The sequence below is a fragment of the Physella acuta genome, unplaced genomic scaffold (genome assembly GCF_028476545.2).
Source record: "Physella acuta isolate Inbredline_101_S28 unplaced genomic scaffold, ASM2847654v3 ptg000544l, whole genome shotgun sequence".
In the NCBI taxonomy this organism is placed as follows: Eukaryota; Metazoa; Mollusca; class Gastropoda; family Physidae; genus Physella; species Physella acuta.
Window position 1 is genome coordinate 108,470 of NW_026732063.1, and position 22,120 is coordinate 130,589.

Sequence of the window (22,120 nt, forward strand, 5' to 3'; positions counted from 1 at the left end):
AACAACAACTCAAACAAGAGTTGATAAAATCAATATTTATTGGCAAGTAAAAGTTTTGTATCACAGAGATGTGTAAACTAAAGAAATGAGGTTCATGTAATGGTAAACATCATATCACCTGTGGCAAACATTGTATCACCAGTAATTCCTGTGGTAAACATTGTATCACCAGTAATTCCTGTGGTAAACATTGTATCACCAGTAGTCCCTATGGTAAAAATTTGTATCACTAGTAGTTCTAAAAACAGTCACCTTCAGCAGTTTTGCCACCAGACAAAAATATTTTTGTACACAAGACATTTTGACATGGGTTTTAAGAGTTGCTAATCTTGAAATCTATGACAAGTTTTGACTACCATCTGACACCTATAGCCAGGGGAGGCGAGCAGACAGGCTGGGGTTAAATCCCTTGGATGAGAATCACATCTCGTTGTCTGTGTCTGTTGGTGTGGAGTAGCGTCCTGACTGTCTGGAGTGGGGGTCATGGGCTGATGGGTGTAGGGACGACCCAGCTGGACTGCGAGGGGGTTCTGGGGAGGAGAGGGGGACAGTAAGGGGGCTACCATCATGTGTGGCTAGTACTGATGTATTTGTGGCTACATTTGATGAGGCTATCTGTGTACTTACTGTCTGTTTCTGATGTGTGATGTTAACCCCCACCACACCTGTATAGCTACCCCCACTACACCTGTATAGCTACAACCAATACACCTGTATGTCTACCCCCACCTCACCTGTGTGGCTACTCTCACCTCACCTTTATAGCTACCCTCACCTGTGTGGCTACCCTCGCCTCACCTGTTTGGCTACCCCACCTTACCTGTATAGCTACCCTCACCTCACCTGTGTGGCTACCCCCAACTCACCTTTATAGCTACCCTCACCTGTAAAGCTACCCTCACCTGTATAGCTACCCTCACCTCACCTGTATAGCTACCCACACCTGTGTGGCTACCCTCACCTCACCTGTGTGGCAAACCCCACCTCACCTGTGTGGCTACCCCCACCTCACCTGTATGGCTACCCTCACCTGTGTGGCTACCCCCACCTCACCTGTATAGCTACCCTCACCTGTATAGCTACCCTCACCTGTGTGGCTACCCCAACCTCACCTGTATAGCTACCCTCACCTCACCTGTATAGCTACCCTCACCTCACCTGTATAGCTACCCTCACCTGTACAGCTACCCTCACCTGTATAGCTACCCTTACCTATGTGGCTACCCCCACCTCACCTGTATAGCTACCCCACCTCACCTGTATAGCTACCCTCACCTGTGTGGCTACCCTCACCTGTATAGCTACCCTCACCTGTATAGCTACCCTCACCTGTATAGCTACCCTCACCTGTATAGCTACCCTCACCTGTATAGCTACCCTCACCTGTATAGCTACCCTCACCTGTATAGCTACCCTCACCTGTATAGCTACCCTCACCTGTATAGCTACCCCCACTACACCTGTATAGCTACCCTCACCTGTATAGCTACCCTCACCTGTATAGCTACCCTCACCTGTATAGCTACCCTCACCTGTATAGCTACCCCCACTACACCTGTATAGCTACCCCCACTACACCTGTATAGCTACCCTCACCTCACCTGTATAGCTACCCTCACCTGTATAGCTACCCCCACTACACCTGTATAGCTACCCTCACCTGTACAGCTACCCTCACCTGTATAGCTACCCTCACCTGTATAGCTACCCTCACCTGTATAGCTACCCCCACTACACCTGTAAAGCTACCCTCACCTCACCTGTATAGCCACCTCACCTGTATGGCTACCCTCACCTGTATAGCTACCCCCACCTCACCTGTATAGCCACCTCACCTGTATAGCTACCCTCACCTGTATAGCTACCCTCACCTGTACTGCTACCCTCACCTGTATAGCTACCCCCACCTCACCTGTATAGCCACCTCACCTGTATAGCTACCCTCACCTGTATAGCTACCCTCACCTGTACTGCTACCCTCACCTGTACTGCTACCCTCACCTGTATAGCTACCCCCACCTGTATGGCTACCCCCACCTCACCTGTATAGCTACCCTAACCTGTACTGCTACCCTCACCTGTATAGCTACCCCCACCTGTATGGCTACCCCCACCTCACCTGTATAGCTACCCTCACCTGTATAGCTACCCCCACCTCACCTGTATAGCTACCCTCACCTGTATGGCTACCCTCACCTGTATAGCTACCCTAACCTGTACTGCTACCCTCACCTGTATAGCTACCCTCACCTGTATAGCTACCCTCACCTGTATAACTACCCTCACCTGTGTGGCTACCCCCACCTCACCTATATAGCTACCCTCACCTGTATAGCTACCCTCACCTCACCTGTATAGCTACCCTCACCTCACCTGTATAGCTACCCTCACCTGTACTGCTGCCGAGGGAATCCTGCGAGTCCTCTCTGGGACCAGAGACTGGCGCTATGGGAGGGAGTGGGGCAGCTGCTGGCATGGCCGCTGGGATCTCCCGGTCCACCTCAGAGATGACCACTCTTTTACTGGACTTTGACGAGCCCCCAGAACTGGCTGAGTCTCGCCCTGACAAATCACAGTGACAATTATTTCCTGCACCATTCTAAGCAATATCAATTTGATATTTAAAGCACTGATAAACTTGACATTACAATTTCTAACAACTCATCACTGCTGAACACAAGATACCACTGTACAGTACCTGAAGATGGCCGTCTTTCTGTTGTGTCCCCACCCAGGGGGGCTGTGGGTCTGTTGACTGTTACATAGGACCGCAGGGTGTTCTGGTGGGCGTTGACCAGTCTGTCTTCACTTTGGGGAAATGGTACTTTGGTGCTGTAATCAAAAATGGCCTAATGACTGTTGTGGTCCATAGGTAGAGCACAAGACTGACTCTAGCAGTGCTTTTTACAAACATTTTTCTCAAGGGGATGGGGGGTGCACTTGAAACTTTCCATTAAGGCAAACTTAAATTTCCAGGGGGGGGGGGGGGGGCTGACACTGGTTGAAGTATATATTTTGTATATAAATTCTATTTCTTTTGCGGGAGGTAGACATGCTTCAGGGATGGGAGAGGGGTTTGGCGGTGCCTCTAAGACATGCTTAAAAGAAACTCCAGACTCTCAGGAAAGTAAAAGGAGCTGGGCATACCTTTAGCTGATCAAAATCTTTTATTTCAATTTCTACTTTTTAACAATTGATTTTATTAGTCATATTATTCTTTTCTAATAAAATGAAGGGAGAGACCTCACCAATTTTCATTTTGTAAAAACCACAACCAACATAGCAATGAATAGTTATATATATTTAATTTTTATCATAGCTAAATGGCTTTTGTTAGGTATTCTATTTGCCATTTTTATCTCATTTGATAATAATGTTTTTTAAAAACTATGTATTAAAATTGTACAGAATTAGAATAAAAATTTCAAGCAAATAAAAAAGAAGGTTAAAATATTTTAAATATTGTTCCAAGCAAACATAATGGAAATGTATATACCGTATGTTATTTTGAAATGTATATACATTATGTTATTTTGAAATGTACAAACCTTATGTTATTTTGACCAATTAACATTCTGTTGATGTCAAGTTCTAGGATTCTGGGTGTGTTGAGGGAATTAATTATGTCATCTTTATAATTCCAGGAGTGTGATGCTTGCATCTGAAACATAACATTTTTTCAATCTAGGTCAATGTCATTTCTTTCAATCTAGGTCAATGTCATTTCTTTCAATCTAGGTCAATGTCATTTCTTTCAATCTAGGTTTATGTCATTTATTTCAATCTAGATCAATGTCATTTCTTTCAATCTAGGTCAATGTCATTTCTTTCAATCTAGGTCAATGTCATTTCTTTCAATCTAGGTCAATGTCATTTCTTTCAATCTAGGTCAATGTTATTTCTTTCAATCTAGGTCAATGTCATTTCTTTCAATCTAGGTCAATGTCATTTCTTTCAATCTAGGTCAATGTCATCTCTTTCAATCTAGGTCAATGTTATTTCTTTCAATCTATGTCTATTTAGTTGACATTTCTCAGTTATAACTTGACAAGGTTTTGTTTACACATTACTCATTTATTAATTTACTTATGTTAAAAAGTGAACTGAAATCAGTCTCCCAAAACCCCAATCAAATCAGTCTCCCAAAACCCCAGCCCCAATCAAATCAGTCTCCCAAAACCCCAATCAAATCAGTCTCCCAAAACCCAATCAAATCAGTCTCCCAAAACCCCAATCAAATCAGTCTCCCAAAACTGCAATCAAATCAGTCTCCCAAAACCCAATCAAATCAGTCTCCCAAAACCCCAATCAAATCAGTCTCCCAAAACCCAATCAAATCAGTCTCCCAAAACCCCAATCAAAAGACTCACGTTCCACATCCCTTTAGCAGAGCTCAGTGAAGATGTCATTCCATTGCCAGTGACCTTGACCTGTCTGTTGTCATAAACAGGGTCAGGAACTCTTTTGTCAGAGGATGTCGCCTGACATTTGACATGGGAACAAATTAATAGCCTGACATTTGACATGGGAACAAATTAATAGCCTGACATTTGACATGGGAACAAATTAGTAGCCTGACATTTAACATGGGAACAAATTAGTAGCCTGACATTCAACAAATTAGTAGCCTGACATTTAACATGGGAACAAATTAGTAGCCTGACATTTAACATGGGAACAAATTAGTAGCCTGACATTCAACAAATTAGTAGCCTGACATTTAACATGGGAACAAATTAGTAGCCTGACATTTAACATGGGAACAAATTAGTAGCCTGACATTTAACATGGGAACAAATTAGTAGCCTGACATTTAACATGGGAACAAATTAGTAGCTAACAATCAACCTAACCTCAACCTACCAACACAAAAACAAACAGAAAAAGTAAGCTTTAGTCAAACAACACCCCAATGTCTCCAAACACAACATCCCACTAATCACACCCCAATGTATGTTAACACCACACCCCAGCCTACTCCATTAAACACACCCCTCCACACCCACCAAACACACCCCACCACACCCACCAAACACACCCCTCCACAGCCACCAAACACAGCCCAACTTACAACCAACTGTTGAAGGTGATTATGACGGATGTGCCTAAAGTTGTTGGCTGGGGTTGGTGCAGGTATAAAAGAGCCTGCTACATTAAACACACCCCTCCACACCCACTAAACACACCCCACCACACCCACCAAACACAGCCCAACTTACAACCAACTGTTGAGGATGATCATGACGGATGTGCCTAAAGTTGTTGGCTGGGGTTGGTGCAGGTATAAAAGAGCCTGCTCCATTAAACACACCCCTCCACACCCACCAAACACACCCCTCCACACCCACTAAACACACCCCTCCACACCCACTAAACACAGCCCAACTTACAACCAACTGTTGAAGATGGTCATGACGGATGTGCCTAAAGTTGTTGGCTGGGGTTGGTGCAGGTATAAATGAGCCGCCCGTATCTTTTGTTTGGACGACACTTTGACGCAGCTTTGTGGCAACTGTCCTTTTCCTGCCATAGACAGGCCTCGCTTCTCTAGAGAGAGCAAAATAGTCCTTTAACCATGATATTAACAGAAGATTTAACTGTTCAAAAGTTAGCCACCTGTGTACTTAAAATTTTAAAAATAATACAAAATCCAAAGGAAATATGATACTTGTCTAACTTCAGGCAAATGTAAAAATAATTTTTTAATAAAAAAATTTCAGAAATCCACCCAGTTTCAAGCATATCTAGATTCTAAATAAATGGTTAGTGGATGGTGTGGTGGAATAGTAGAGCAATTGGCTGCTAGACCCAAGGTCTTGAGTTTGGACCTCGGTTTGGACTAGTGATTGTAGAATGTCCTTGAGTCCACTCAGCTCTGATGAGTACCTGACTTACTTTACAAAAACAAAGGTGGCTGGGTATATTGCTCACCACATTATCCCCTTGTAAGCCAGTCATTGAAACAGATGAACCTTATCTGCCCCATGTGCTTTGGGCATGAACGGGAGAAGATGATGATAAAATAAATGGCATAAACTGAGAATGTTTTGCCAGAACAAATCATGCAGCCATAAAAAACTGACCTGGCGTGGTACAAATCAAACAGCCATAAAAAAGTGACCTGGCGTGGTACAAATCAAAAACTGACCTGGCGTGGTACAAATCAAACAGCCATAAAAAAGTGACCTGGCGTGGTACAAATCAAACAGCCATAAAAAAGTGACCTGGCGTGGTACAAATCAAACAGCCATAAAAAAGTGACCTGGCGTGGTACAAATCAAGCAGCCATAAAAAAGTGACCTGGCGTGGTACAAATCAAACAGCCATAAAAAACTGACCTGGCGTGGTACAAATCAAGCTGCCATAAAAAACTGACCTGGCGTGGTACGAGTACATGGGCTTGATGAGGAAGAGACCAGACTCCTGCTCAATGTTGTCCAGTGTGTCCATCAGCAGGTTGGCCAGCTTGAGCCTCTCTAGTCCCATCTCATCCATCTTCTTGGCCCACTGCTTGGCTCTCTGATGGCAAAAAATGGTTTAGTCCAGGTGCTAACTTTGGTTACATTTCTATCTGGTGTTTGTTTAAAAACTCTTCTTTATCATAAAAATGGTTTAGTCCAGGTGTTTACTTTGGTTACATTTCTATCTAAAAACTCTTCTTCATCATAAAAAATTGTTCATATGCTAACTTTGATTACATTTGTAGTTTCCATTGAATTACTTTTCTATAAGTTAGTTTAAAGTGTGAATTTTTAAAACGTTGAATACTGTTCATGATAATCAAACAAACACACCTGGTTTTACAATATAATAATATGTATCCTGTCCTACTTGTAGTTATATTATAAATAACAATTCAAAACAACATCCTATGAATTAACTGTGTTAATGAACAATGTAAAGTAGCAAGAGTATTGTCCATGGAAGAATGAAAAGCCTCACCTTGTTCTGTAAATTCTCCATCTTGTTGAGGACTTGATAGACCTCACCATCTATGCTGCTGCTGTTCTTGACTTTCTCTAAACAACACAACCACACATCTAATCAACAGCATATCCATCTTCACATATTTTTTTTTTTTTTTTTTTTTTTATAAATGCTGGGAGAGGCTACCCTAACTTACTTATCTAAGTCCTAACCCTTGCCCCTGCTGCCAAAGGTGTGGTGAGATGCCCAGTACGCATCATTATAATACCAAGGTTTAGTGTTCAATGAACAAAATAAATTTGGGCTCAAGGAAAACAAGTAGCAGTACAAAATTTGATCTTCTTGAAGTCAAATCACATCAGTTTAAAACCTGATCCAATATTCTAAAAACATACCTTCAATTTCTTTCATTCTCATATGATGGACATATTTTTGTACAAGATGTACAAATCGCTGAGCTGGAAGGCTTACATATTCATCCATACGAGAAACGGCTTCCTATTAGAAATAAAAGGTTTCAAATATTCATCCTGAATAAAATATTATAGCTCAATCCTGTAGCCTCAACATTACTGCCTACATCTAGTCCTAAATATGGGACGACATGATTGAATGGTAGGGCGTTTGGTCGCTAGCCGAAATGTCTTGATTTGGGTCTTAGTTTTGACTTATGACTGTACAATGTCTCTGAGTCATCCAAGCTCTGACTGGTACCTGACTTAGGTTGGGGAAAGTAAATGCGGCTGGGCATAGTGCTGACCAAACTAAACCTTCATTTGCTAAGATCACAGAAACAGGCGAACTCTACTCCACTTGCCCCACGGACTGTCAGGTTTGAAGAGGGAACTTTATCTTTAATCTGCCCCATGATCGCTAGGCTTGAAGAACTTAACTAGTCCTGAATGTTGTGTGATACAAAGCAGTGAATATGACTAATAAATATATTTAAAAGCTAAGCAGCTAAACAGACCATGTAAAAACAAGCAAAATTACACACCCAAGCATGTTCACACAAGGAGGACAATCGTTTGTAACATAAAACTTTGTTGTCATCATGTTTTTAATGTAGTCCTGTATGATTAGCATGAATGAACTATACAAAAAGTTTAACACTGGTGTTTTTGGGTGCACAAAGTTTTGCTGGTAGGATGTGTAAATTGGGACAGATTGGTGTGCAAATTGAGTCAGACTGGTTTGGACAGTTCAAGCAATGTGGTCACCTTGTATTTCTCAGGGTCCAGTTTATCAGTCATGACAGCCTTCTTCATGATCTTGGCATTTCTCTCAGAGTCAAGTCTGGTGAACATGACAGAGGCTTCAGGAGATGGAGACTTGTGGTACACCTGCTTGACAAATGGGAGAACACAGTCATTAGAACTTCTATTGCTACAAATACATTCATTAGCCCTTCTATTGCTACAAACACAATCACCAGCCCCTCTATTACTACAAACACAATCATTAGCCCCTCTATTAATATAATCATTAGATCTCTATTACCACAAACACAATCATTAGCCCCTCTATTACTACAAACACAATCACTAGTCCCTCTATTACTACAAACACAATCACTAGTCCCTCTATTACTACAAACACAATCATTAGCCCCTTTATTGCCACAAAGGTTTACATTAGCTCCTCTAAGGAGACTTAAATTAGCCTCTCTAAGTAAGAAGACTTACATTAGCCCCTCTAAGTAAGAAGAGTTACATTAGCCCCTCTAAGTAAGAAGAGTTACATTAGCCCCTCTAAGTAAGAATTAAATTAGCCTCTCTAAGTAAGAAGACTTACATTAGCCCCTCTAAGAGACTTACATTAGCCCCTCTAAGTAAGAAGACTTACATTAGCCCCTCTAAGTAAGAAGACTTACATTAGCCCCTCTAAGTAAGAAGACTTACATTAGCCACTCTAAGTAAGAAGACTTACATTAGCCCCTCTAAGTAAGAAGACTTACATTAGCCCTCTAACAAGATTTACACTAGCCCTCTAACAAGATGTACATTAGCCCCAGTAAGGAGACTTACATTAGCCCCTCTGCCATTAGACAAGGCAGACTTAGTTCTCATGGGAGACTTTTCAAGGGAAGACAACTCTCTCTGAAGATCATTTATTGTTTCCTGCATCTCCATCATGACCACAGTGTTGTGCCTGGATATTTAGTTTGACCACTCATACACAAGGCTACACTATTTAGTTTGACCACTCATACACAAGGCTACACTAATTAGTTTGACCACTCATACACAAGGCTACACTAATTAGTTTGACCACTCATACACAAGGCTACACTAATTAGTTTGACCACTCATACACAAGGCTACACTAATTAGTTTGACCACTCATACACAAGGCTACACTAATTAGTTTGACCACTCATACACAAGGCTACACTAATTAGTTTGACCACTCATACACCGTTCAACAAAGGCTACACTAATAAAATTCTTTAAACTCAATGTTTAAAAAAAGGTAGCTAAGTAAACTTACTGTATCTGTTCCTGATGATTTCTGCGATCCTCTTCAAGCTGTTGTTGCCTAAATTGTATTTAGAGTAACATGTGTTAAAGAAAGAATTTAAAAAATCAAAGCATCCTTAAAGTTAAACATTTCTAGAGGCTCTGGATAGTTGCAGGCACTTTCCTCAATGTATAAATGTTCACTGTAATGTTCTACAGCGTAGTTGGGTAGTACAGCGCCTGATGTTTACGAACACGGGAAACCATTTCACATAATCAACTTTCTTTGTTTCATAATTTCGGCCAGCATAATTGGGATATTTAAAACTCGATTACTACAGACCATAAATGAGTTTGTGTGGTTTGTTGTCTCATGATGGATAAACTTTGCAATGAAATAAGTTAAGTGGTTTAATTTAAAATTTTGTGAGACAGTTTACTTATATATATATATATATATTTATATATATATAATATATATACATATATATTAATATTTATTTATATATTATACATATAATTTGGGGTTCAGAAAAAAATTGGGGGGGGCGCACACTTTTTAATAAGTTTTGCCTAGGGCACCGGCACTGCCTACACCATCTGAAAACTATGCATATCTTACACCATATGAAAGTAATGCATATCTTACAGCTGCATGTACTGGTCCTGAAGCTCCTTGATGTGGAGCTGGTCTGACAAGTTGCTGGTCTGCAGGGAGACAACTGAGCTGTCTTTGGGCAGGGAGGGGGACAACTCCTGGTCCTGGGAAAATTCATTTGGTGGTTGCTGGGTTGTCTCCCTTGAGAAGGCATTCAGTGCTGAAACAGGGGGCTCCTGGAGATGAGACAAAAAGGTTGGTACAAGATGTTGGACACAGGTTATATGGGACCAACCTTGTGAGGAAGTTAATTAATTAGACTAGATGTATCAGGGGAGACTAAGATGTTTTCTACTTGGCTTGACATTCCACATGTATCAATAGTGACATGGATGATCTTTTTTTTATCATCAGAAACAGAAACATATTGTACAACCTCACATGAAAAATTCTCAAAAGACAAAAATGTGGGAAGAGAATAGAAACAGACCATCTAAAATAACAAAACTTGTACCTACCCTCTCAAACACAAGTACACTGTTTACAAGGGAGCTAACTTCCTCCAAAACTGTAAAGAAAAACATTGAAAGTATTTCATGAGGTTTTATATAACATCTACTGTTTTTACTCTAAAGGACTTCATTAGAAAACAATGATGATAGTAGAGAACAGTAGTGACACACTGACATTGGTGAGTAGTGGTGACACAGGTTGGTAGTGAGAGTGGTGACATGCCATTAGAGACAGTGGCGATGCAGGATAGTGGTGTTAATGATGGTGACACAGTAGTGAATTTACCATAGAGAACATTTTGAGTGAGTTCCTCTATCTGTGGCATGGCTTTTTTAGTTCGGTCAAAGGTCACAGCCTCAAGGTCAGACATCATCTGGTGAGCTGACATATAATCTAAAACACAAGACACTGACATAAAAACCATATCATAGGACACTGACATAGTCCATAATCCATAAGCACTGACATGTAATCAAATGTGTTAAAGTGTGAACCAAAAGGTAACCACAAGATCAAGTATAAAATAAAACTCCTGAGAAATACAGCAGGCTGTAGTCAAGGTTTATGCTACCATAACTACCCAACCCTTGTCATGTGAATCTGGCATTAGAAAATTGATCTGCTACCCTATAAGAACTAAGACAAATTGATCTGCTACCCCATTGCTATAAGAACTAACACATTGTCACAACAGCTCACCTTTATCTAGGAAAATTTTCCCCACAGCATCTTTAAAGCCTAGGACACCATCATAGACCTTGAGGTACTCTTTCAACAGGGGGTGTTCTAGTAGTGAGATACCTTTCCTGTGGTGGAGGGGGAGAGGAAGTAAATCAGTTGATGAACAAAGGGACTTTGTTTAAAAACTTGAGCTGACTAGAGTCTGTGACTTACGTAATTATCTTCTGGACTCTCTGGGCAGAGAGAAGTTTCTGGATGCCGGATGGATCCTTGGATTCTTGGTTGGGTAGGCTGGATAGACGGGATACACTTTTGTGTTCTGGTAGGGGTGAGGTGCTTGTGTCAATCACTGATGAGTCTGGGGGATAGAAAACATGACATAATGTTATACTGGGGATAGAAAACAAGACGTAATGTTATGTTGGGGATAGAAAACATCACGTCATGTTATGTTAGAAAACATGACATAATTTTATATTAGGGATAGAAAACATGACATACTGTTATGTTGGGGATAGAAACCATGACGTAATGTCAGTGGCGTAGCGAGGACTGGTGTCACCCAGAGCGGCACTTAATGGTGTCACCCCCCAGAGGCGTAGCAACCTTTCCCAGGGACAAACTTTTTAAATTTTTGATTTGCAACCCCCCCCCCCCCTCAAATTTCTCTATATATATTGTGCTATTTTTTTGCCTTGGTGTCACCCCCTAAATGGTGTCACCCGGTGCTGTCCGCACCCCCCCCTGGCTACGCCTATGTGTAATGTTATGTTGGGGATAGAAAACCTGTTTGTTTAAACCATCAAGTGCTTAAACGCTAAATCTTTGTATGAACTGAGTTTCCAACTTCAGCCAGTTTTTTTAAGTATGACAGTATTGGAGAGTGGTCAGACAAAAGTCTGTTTTAATATTGTGTTTGGTTTCTTTACAGTGATTAGCCACAGGAAGACTGTTATAATTTTTATAGTGAGTGTTTCATGTTGGCACAAAGAGTGTATGATGGACAGCTAACAAAAAACATTACAAATAATACATGCTTAAGAATTGCTTTATCATCAACTGTTTCAAAGAAAATATTTGAAGCATTCTTTTTTGATTGTCAGATTGGCCAAACTTTAGATACCTCAGGCATAAAACAAACATCTAACTCACCACCAAATTCATCGTCCTCTTCCTCATCAAGTATCAGGCATAAAACAAACATCTAACTCACCACCAAATTCATCGTCCTCTTCCTCTTCAAGTATCAGGCATAAAACAAACATCTAACTCACCACCAAATTCATCGTCCTCTTCCTCTTCAAGTATCAGGCATAAAACAAACATCTAACTCACCAGCAAATTCATCGTCTTCCTCCTCTTCAAGTATCAGGCATAAAACAAACATCTAACTCACCAGCAAATTCATCGTCTTCCTCCTCTTCAAGTATCAGGCATAAAACAAACATCTAACTCACCAGCAAATTCATCGTCTTCCTCCTCTTCAAGTATCAGGCATAAAACAAACATCTAACTCACCAGCAAATTCATCGTCTTCCTCCTCTTCAAGTATCAGGCATAAAACAAACATCTAACTCACCAGCAAATTCATCGTCTTCCTCCTCTTCAAGTATCAGGCATAAAACAAACATCTAACTCACCAGCAAATTCATCGTCTTCCTCCTCTTCAAGTATCAGGCATAAAACAAACATCTAACTCACCACCAAATTCATCATCCTCTTCCTCTTCAAGTATCAGGCATAAAACAAACATCTAACTCACCAGTAAATTCATCGTCCTCTTCCTCTTCAAGTATCAGGCATAAAACAAACATCTAACTCACCAGCTAATTCATCGTCTTCTTCCTCTTCAAGTATCAGGCATAAAACAAACATCTAACTCACCAGTAAATTCATCGTCCTCTTCCTCTTCAAGTATCAGGCATAAAACAAACATCTAACTCACCAGCAAATTCATCGTCTTCTTCCTCTTCAAGTATCAGGCATAAAACAAACATCTAACTCACCAGCAAATTCATCGTCTTCTTCCTCTTCAAGTATCAGGCGTAAAACAAACATCTAACTCACCAGTAAATTCATCGTCCTCTTCCTCTTCAAGTATCAGGCATAAAACAAACATCTAACTCACCAGCAAATTCACCGTCCTCTTCCTCTTCAAGTATCAGGCATAAAACAAACATCTAACTCACCACCAAATTCATCATCCTCTTCCTCTTCAAGTATCAGGCATAAAACAAACATCTAACTCACCACCAAATTCATCATCCTCTTCCTCTTCAAGTATCAGGTCATCATCAATGGTGATCTGTGTAGTCAGCTGGATGGCTGGTGATTTGGACCTGCGATCTTCTGCTGCAAGTTTGGCCTCTCCTAGTTTCACCTGAAACATGACAATTGTGGTGCATTTGTTTCTATCTTGTACTGTTCTACTGGTTTTAATATATTTACCCTCTACTGTTCACATGGTTATCCCCACTGTACGTTATCTCTACCTTGTACTGGTGTACAAGTTATCCCTACCTTGTACTGGTGTACAAGTTATCTCCACCTTGTACTAGTGTACAAGTTACCTCCACCTGTACTGGCGTATATGTTATTCCTACCTTGTACTGGTCTACAAGTTATCCCTATCTTGTACTGGTGCACAAGTTATCCCTACCTTGTACAGGTGTACAAAGTTATCCCTACCTTGTACTGGTGCACAAGTTATCCCTACCTTGTACTGGTGTACAAGTTATCCCTACCTTGTACTGGTGCCTGAGAGATGCCCTGCTCTGTGCTGAAGATGCCCTAATTTCCTCCTCTGTTGTGCCATCCACAAGTTATCCCTACCTTGTACAGGTGTACAAAGTTATCCCTACCTTGTACTGGTGCACAAGTTATCCCTACCTTGTACTGGTGTACAAGTTATCCCTACCTTGTACTGGTGCCTGAGAGATGCCCTGCTCTGTGCTGAAGATGCCCTAATTTCCTCCTCTGTTGTGCCATCCACAAGTTATCCCTACCTTGTACAGGTGTACAAAGTTATCCCTACCTTGTACTGGTGCACAAGTTATCCCTACCGTGTACTGGCATACAACTTATCCCTACCTTGTACTGGCATACAAGTTATCCCTACCTTGTACTGGTGCACAAGTTATCCCTACCTTGTACTGGTGCACAAGTTATCCCTACCTTGTACTGGTGCCTGAGTGATGCCCTGCTCTGTGCTGAAGATGCCCTAATTTCCTCCTCTGTTGTGCCATCCACAAGTTATCCCTACCTTGTACAGGTGTACAAAGTTATCCCTACCTTGTACTGGTGCACAAGTTATCCCTACCTTGTACTGGTGTACAAGTTATCCCTACCTTGTACTGGTGCCTGAGTGATGCCCTGCTCTGTGCTGAAGATGCCCTAATTTCCTCCTCTGTTGTGCCATCCACTTTAGAAACTTCCACAGATGACAGGGACTGGGGACCAAGCAAGCAGTTCTATAGTTAGACACAAATACTACATACATACACACACAGACATAGGTCATAACAGCACAATTTGATGCTTAATTTAATACAGCTGTTTAATTGTTAGAAATTCAATACAAATAATTTGCCGTTTCACTTTAGTGATACTGAAAATGTCTGCTGTCAAAGATGGAATAAATCTTTTATGTTATTGAAATGCATTCATTAATTCTAATAAATTTTAACAGTTATAATTGAGATGTTTTTGGCAACTAATTACAGCAAATAGAATTAAGTGCAAACAGTAAATTGCTCTACGAAGAAGATTAGTTTAAATTAGTTTTAAAACATGTATTAGTTTTAATCAGTGTGTAAACAAGTGAGAAAGGTTTACAGACAGTAGCTATGTACATGTTAGTTTAGATATCACAATGTAAATATAGAATATGTCAAACACAGGCAAGATATATATCATTTAAATAAAACATGCAATGGATGCTAATGTAGGTGGGGGTAAATATTTTCCATGACTGAAATACTTCCTGATTTTAAAAAAATGTCCTTATTTGCCTATCATTAATACATAAACAATTTTTTTTAAAATTTAGACTTTTAATATAATAGTAGCTTCTGAACACAGGTTTGCATTTGTGAAAAATTATCAAAACTTTTAGGTATAGAAAATAATATAGCCAAATTCACAACACCTATTTTGTTTCAATTATAAAAGTGTATTAGCTACATAAAATCATGTAGAATGTTTTGATTCACTGGATGTTTTAGTAAACATTATAGGGTGCAACTGAATGAGTATGTTAATTTGTTAATCAACAATGTGACTAAAATGTGCTAACAACTCCATATAACTAAACAACAAGTTCATCTAAACTTGCTGTATACAGTGGGCTATCAATTTTAGCTGAGAACATTATCACACAATATGTTAATCTGATATACATGATATTTAGGAATAGATGAGGGGAAGTAATACATTGTGTCACACAGCATGCAGGTTACATGGGATGAACTGAGCAGATACAGGGAGGCAACCTGAGAACACAGCAGAGTAAACCAGTTGTCTACCTTAGCCAGTCTGGCCCTTAGCTTCCCTGTGTGGCCGCCAGCGGATGTTTGTTTCACAGAGTCCAAGGATGGAGTACGGTCAGACATATCTGAAACTGTGTCCCTCAGAGGGTCAAATTCACCCAGAGTTGAGTCCCTGTCAATGCTCTCTTTATCAACTATCTTCAAAGATTCTCTCCTGTCTTTGACGGGACTAAAGCTTACAGCAGAATTATCTTTACTGTGACTTAACTGTGAACCTAGTGCTTCATGTTTGTCTTCAGGTGAATTTTCTCTGGCTAATACATCTGTACTGTCAGACTTTACTGCCAATGTGGCAGGGTCAAGGTCAACAAGTTCTGTTGCTGGCTGGTCCATACTTTCAACTACAGATTCTAGAACAGGCTCAGGAAGATTAATTAATCCAGGTGAAGCAGAGTTGTCATAAGTCTGCTCAGAAATATTCAACAATGGAAGCTCAGTGAATGAACCCTGTGCTGATGTGTCCTGCTCAGATGAATTGACCTGCTGTAATATGGGAGGTTAGTTGACTTAAGTCATTTGCCCTAACCTGCTGTAATATGGGAAGTTGACTTAAGTCATGTGCCCTAACCTGCTGTAATATGGGAGGTTAGTTGACTTAAGTCATGTACCCTAACCTGCTGTAATATGGGAGGTTAGTTGACTTAAGTCATGTGCCCTAACCTGGTGTAATATGGGAGGTTAGTTGACTTAAGTCATGTGCCCTAACCTGCTGTAATATGGGAGGTTAGTTGACTTAAGTCATGTACCTAAACCTGCTGTAATATGGGAGATTAGTTGACTTAAGTCATGTGCCCTAATCTGCTGAAATATGGAAGGTAGTTGACTTAAGTCATATACCTAAACCTGCTGTAATATGGGAAGTTAGTTGACTTAAGTCATGTACCCTAACCTGCTTTAATATGGGAGGTTAGTTGACTTAAGTCATGTGCCCTAACCTGCTTTAATATGGGAGGTTAGTTGACTTAAGTCGTGTACCTAAACCTGCTGTAATATGGGAAGTTAGTTGACTTAAGTCATGTACCCTAACCTGCTGTAATATGGGAAGTTAGTTGACTTAAGTCATGTACCCTTATCCTAACCAGCTATAATATGGGAGGTTAGTTGACTTAAGTCATGTACCCTTATCCTAACCAGCTATAATATGGGAGGTTAGTTGACTTAAGTCGTGTACCCTAATCTAAAAATTAAGAAAATGAAGAAAGTAGCTAAGCATTTCTAGGTAGTTAAAAAATATTTTAATTATAAGCTAAGAAAATTGATGTTAACTTTTTAATGTGATAGATAAATCAGAACTAAATTAGAAAATTAATGTTAACTTTTTACTATGATAGATAAATATAAATGAGAAAATAATTGTATAAGTAAAGTATTGCAAAGATTATTGTCAGAAGTGAAACCTTTAATTTTGTTCTACTTGCAAATACAGAAATAAGAAAAAAAACAAGTTGAGCGTTGTTGGATGCAAATATCTAAAACATACGTAACCCATCATTAAATGTCTATAAATTAACTACTGTAATATAGGTATCTCACACACATGCAAATCTTTATGATATGACCCTTCACAAAGTGGACACATGCTTATCGTGTAAAATTCTTTTATTCCTAAAGTGGACACATGCTTATCATGTAAAATTCTTTCATTCCTGAAGTGGACACATGCTTATCATGTAAAATTCTTTCATTCCTAAAGTGGACACATGCTTATCATGTAAAATTCTTTCATTCCTGAAGTGGACACATGCTTATCATGTAAAATGTTTTCATTCCTAAAGTGGACTCATGCTAGTCACTATAAAATCTTGCACAAAGTGGGCATCACATGCTATAAAATCAAACATGAGCTTGAAAGACAAAACCTGTATTTAAAGTGAGCACTAAAATTAAAATAGAATTTAAAAAAGTAAGGCAAGACAATGTGTCCAGCTCTGTGATGGAACATGGCACAACTCACCTGAGATTTGAGAGCATTGGGAGAGTCCACATCAAGAGTAGGGGGGGCAGACACACATGTGCCTAGCCGGGCGTTCATCTCTCGCACCTTATTGCCATGACCAACAAAAAATTACAAACTAGAAATGGCTAGGCAGCTAGGTGTAAATACAAAGGCAGCTAAGTGTAAATAAACACAAATTAAAACCATTGAAAGCTGGCTAGTAAAACGTCATTGGCTGATGTATGGATGAAATAAGTAAAGGTACGCTTATCTATACTATAAGTGTCAGGTATAACTAAAGAAGGTAGACCAATAAATTTTTACTTGAATAAAAAAGATATTGAACTCCGGTTGAAAAAATATCTGCAATATTTGAGTTATTTAATTATTGTTGTAAAAAATAAACCATTTATTCGCCCAACTGTTTTATAGATATTAGAAAGAGCATTAATTCAACCAATTTTTATCTTTAAAAAATGTTCTCTCTCTTTCAAAATGTAAAAGAAAATTCCTAACATTTATCGTCAAATCTTTCCCCTAAAACACCATGTTCTGGTAGTAAAAAATGGTCCAGTGTACTAAGTCAAGCAGCACAAAAAATTCTGATCTGACAAAACTGAACGCATTTGACGACTCTTCAAATCTAGTCTTGCAATGTAGCTAACATGTCTAAAATGTGACGCATATAAAAAAGAAAAGACTGAATAAACTATGTAATGCGCTCAGATTTCACAACAGTTGAGGTCTCTCTAAGTCCACTACAAATTTACACAACAAATTTTGTAACATGCTTGCTTGTATACTTTTAAAAATTTATTATGTGTTTTTTATCAGTACTTTCTACAATCTACAAAAAACATTCTGGAAAACATTTAACTACTTCATTACATTATTATAACAAATTTTACTTTAGGTTTTGTTGAAGAATAAAGACTGATATATAGCGGTTCAGTTTTTAATTCTTTTTTGTTTTGTAATAAATTTCATAAACTCATACATTCTTGTGTTTTATTGTTTTTGGTTCTTGTACTGATTGGAGTCTAGCAGAACTTCCATTATAAAATGACAATGGTGACTAGACCAAATCTACAAGGATGATGAAGGCTAACCACTGGTCAACTAAATTAAATCTACAATGGTGATGTAGGCTACCACTGGTCAACTAAATTAAATCTACAATGGTGATTAGATGGGCCAACTAAAACTAAATCTGTGTTGTTGACTGGGCCAACTAAATCTGTGATGTTGACTGGGCCAACTAAAATTACATTTGTGATGTTGACTAGGCCAACTAAAACTAAATCTCTGATGTTGACTGGGCCAACTAAAACTAAATCTGTGATGTTGACTGGCCCAACTAAAATTACATTTGTGATGTTGACTGGGCCAACTAAATCTGTGATGTTGACTGGGCTTACTACAACCAAATCTCTGATGTTGTCTGGGCCAACTAAAACTAAATCTAGTACCTTGGCATCATCTGTCTGTTGCATCAGCCTCAGGAGCTCTTGCTCAGAGTCAGGGTTCAAGGTGGTGCTGGAGGATGTCTTGGGGGAGCCTGGTGTCTGGACAGTGGTCATCTGGACAGGACTGGCACTGTCCTGCAGGCTGGCACCAGTCTGTATGTCTTTACGCTTGCTTTCTTCTTCATATTCCTGTTGGAGCAATGTGAAGTTGTTATTGGCGGCAGCATTCCACGGTTAAAATAATAATATAACAACATGAGAATTCATTGACAAATATAAAAGAACAAACAGTAGTTTACAAAAGATAAGATTTTTAAAATTTAGACAATTGATTAGAAATGTAAAAATGAGACTAAAGTAAAAACAGGATAAGTTAAAATGAAGAGGCTTGGAATAAAAAATCCAACACTCCTATACTAATTAAAGTAAATCTACAATAAATAAAACAATAAAAATAAAGCAAACCTACAATTTTTTCTTGCTCAGTGATGAATTCTTCCAGTTGATTCAGTGCAGCATCAGCCTCCTTCTCTGCATCTTTCTGTAGCCTGAGAGTCTGGTCCACCTGCTCTATTAAAACCTTTCTTTCCTGAAAACAGTTGGACAGTTTTTGTTATAATGGAACAAATGCTTCCAAAGACAATTTAGACTTTTCTATAATACTTTTTAATTGATACAAAGATTTTAATCATTCGGTAGTTTCTCTAGGTCCCAGAAAAATGTGACATGAAAAAATGTCACCAAAAACTGCAAAAAGTGAAAATTAAGCCAATACTAACTCCTAATGTTTAACTATTTTCTTTGGCCACATTTTGCAAAAACATTTTATTTTACTTCAATGTAAGCTACATGTAGTCTTTCTTTTCTAAATTATCAATTTAACAAAAAATACCATTGAGCACTTTGTTGTGTGCAGTTTTCAGTTGCACATTTTTAGTGCGCATTTTTCTGGTCACCAGTTTCTCCAAACAAGTATAATATTATTTTTAGAAGCATTAAATCAAATGTATACACGTGTTAATGAATCAATTAATATAGAATGAACTCCCACTTTATGTATCAAGATTTGGTAGCGTGAGTTTTTTAAGTAAGTAACTTGCAGCATCCCATTTGTAGTTGCCATAGTTGCATGTACTTACAGCATCCCATTTGTAGCAAGCTAAATATATGCCATGGTTGCATGTACTTACAGCATCCTATCTGTAGTAAGCTAAATAAATGCCATGGTTGCATGTACTTACAGCATCCCATTTGTAGCAAGCTAAATAAATGCCATGGTTGCATGTACTTACAGCATCCCATCTGTAGTAAGCTAAATAAATGCCATGGTTGCATGTACTTACAGCATCCCATTTGTAGTTGCCATAGTTGCATGTACTTACAGCATCCCATTTGTAGCAAGCTAAATATATGCCATGGTTGCATGTACTTACAGCATCCCATTTGTAGCAAGCTAAATATATGCCATGGTTGCATGTACTTACAGCATCCCATTTGGTCTTGTGTTGTTGAAACTGGTCCTTGAGTGTGGCCACCTTACGTTTAGTTTTGGCTGTGGTCAACTGAAGCTGCTCTTCTAAATCCTGGATCTTGGTGGTCGTCTATGTAAACATTACCAGCAAAACAAAAATCAGTTTTAAAAAAATCATTTGCAAAGATACAATGACAAAGTGAGATACATTTAAAAAAAAAATTGTTGGGGTGTGTGTGTGTGTGTTATAAAGGGGGTAGTATAAAGATATAAAACATTTTCAAAACCTTATAAAAATGTTTTAGTAGTGCTTATCTTAAAAATACTAAGAGTTTACTTGCTAAACAAATATATATTTGAACTTAAAACAAAGTTTCAGGTGTAAAATCTATGCAACAGATCATGTCATGGCCAACTAAGATAAAAACGTAATGACATACTAGCTTTCTGTATTGAGCAAACTTGTCACTTATTTGATCTGTTGGTATAGAATTCTGAAAAAGTTAAAACTTCAATCATAAGGAACAGAACTTAATTTAAAACAACATTGAACAATAAACAAGAAATAGTACTGTACTTCCATTCAATGATGTACCTACATTATTATCCAATTTTTTTCAACAAAGCAGCAGCACTAACTCTAGATTACAACTCACCCAGTGATCTTCATCAAACAAGTCTAGACCTCCACCTGACCCATCCTTTAGGGATTACAACTCACCCAGTGATCTTCATCAAACAAGTCTAGACCTCCACCTGAAGTCTAGACCTCCACCTGAAGTCTAGACCTCCACCTGAAGTCTAGACCTCCACCTGAAGTCTAGACCTCCACCTGACCCATCCTTTAGGGATTAAAACTCACCCAGTGATCTTCATCAAACAAGTCTAGACCTCCACCTGACCCATCCTTTAGGGATTACAACTCACCCAGTGATCTTCATCAAACAAGACTAGACCTGACCCATCCTTTAGGGATTACAACTCACCCAATGATCTTCATCAAACAAGTCTAGACCTCCAACTGAACCATCCTTTAGGGATTACAACTCACCCAGTGACCTTCATCAAACAAGTCTAGACCTCCACCTGAAGTCTAGACCTCCACCTGACCCATCCTTTAGGGATTACAACTCACCCAGTGACCTTCATCAAACAAGTCTAGACCTCCACCTGACCCATCCTTTAGGGATTACAACTCACCCAATGATCTTCATCAAACAAGTCTAGACCTCCACCTGACCCATCCTTTAGGGATTACAACTCACCCAATGATCTTCATCAAACAAGTCTAGACCTCCACCTGACCCATCCTTTAGGGATGCTCTCTGCTTCTTGCTGAGCTGTATCCGACCCTTCTCATCCACCATGGCAGTATCCGGATTGCCACCTTCATCTTGAATTGCAATTTCAGCAAATTCTTTTTCTAAACATAATTTGCAAAGAGCATACTTTAATCAGCTACAATGAAACATACACATTTACAATTCCATAAAACAAATCTAATCCATCATTTAAGACAAAG

General features: G+C 39.2%; 1 protein-coding gene across 6 annotated transcripts; it reads right to left on the reverse strand.

Annotated features, from left to right (window-relative positions):
- Positions 1–18: 18 nt before the first annotated feature.
- LOC131946064 (uncharacterized) lies at positions 19–21,845 on the reverse strand. Of its 6 annotated transcripts, none has more exons than XM_059306703.1 (26): positions 21,799–21,845; positions 21,039–21,092; positions 20,612–20,728; positions 19,597–19,716; positions 19,131–19,316; positions 17,680–17,766; positions 15,702–16,208; positions 14,526–14,627; positions 13,429–13,558; positions 11,392–11,536; positions 11,197–11,303; positions 10,783–10,890; positions 10,503–10,552; positions 10,036–10,220; positions 9,418–9,465; positions 8,955–9,078; positions 8,148–8,270; positions 7,323–7,425; positions 6,943–7,019; positions 6,377–6,519; positions 5,391–5,547; positions 4,371–4,481; positions 3,549–3,661; positions 2,699–2,832; positions 2,392–2,562; positions 19–530 (listed from the first exon to the last, which is right to left on the reverse strand). In XM_059306703.1, exons 5-26 carry the CDS (start codon positions 19,239–19,241, stop codon positions 421–423), a joined length of 2,946 nt encoding a protein of 981 aa, XP_059162686.1. In that variant the 5' UTR covers positions 19,242–19,316; positions 19,597–19,716; positions 20,612–20,728; positions 21,039–21,092; positions 21,799–21,845; the 3' UTR covers positions 19–420. The 6 variants fall into 6 exon arrangements, with proteins under 6 accessions (XP_059162686.1, XP_059162685.1, XP_059162684.1 ...); XM_059306702.1 differs by lacking the exon at positions 21,799–21,845 and adding an exon at positions 21,650–21,683; XM_059306701.1 differs by lacking the exon at positions 21,799–21,845 and adding an exon at positions 21,585–21,633.
- Positions 21,846–22,120: the final 275 nt, after the last annotated feature.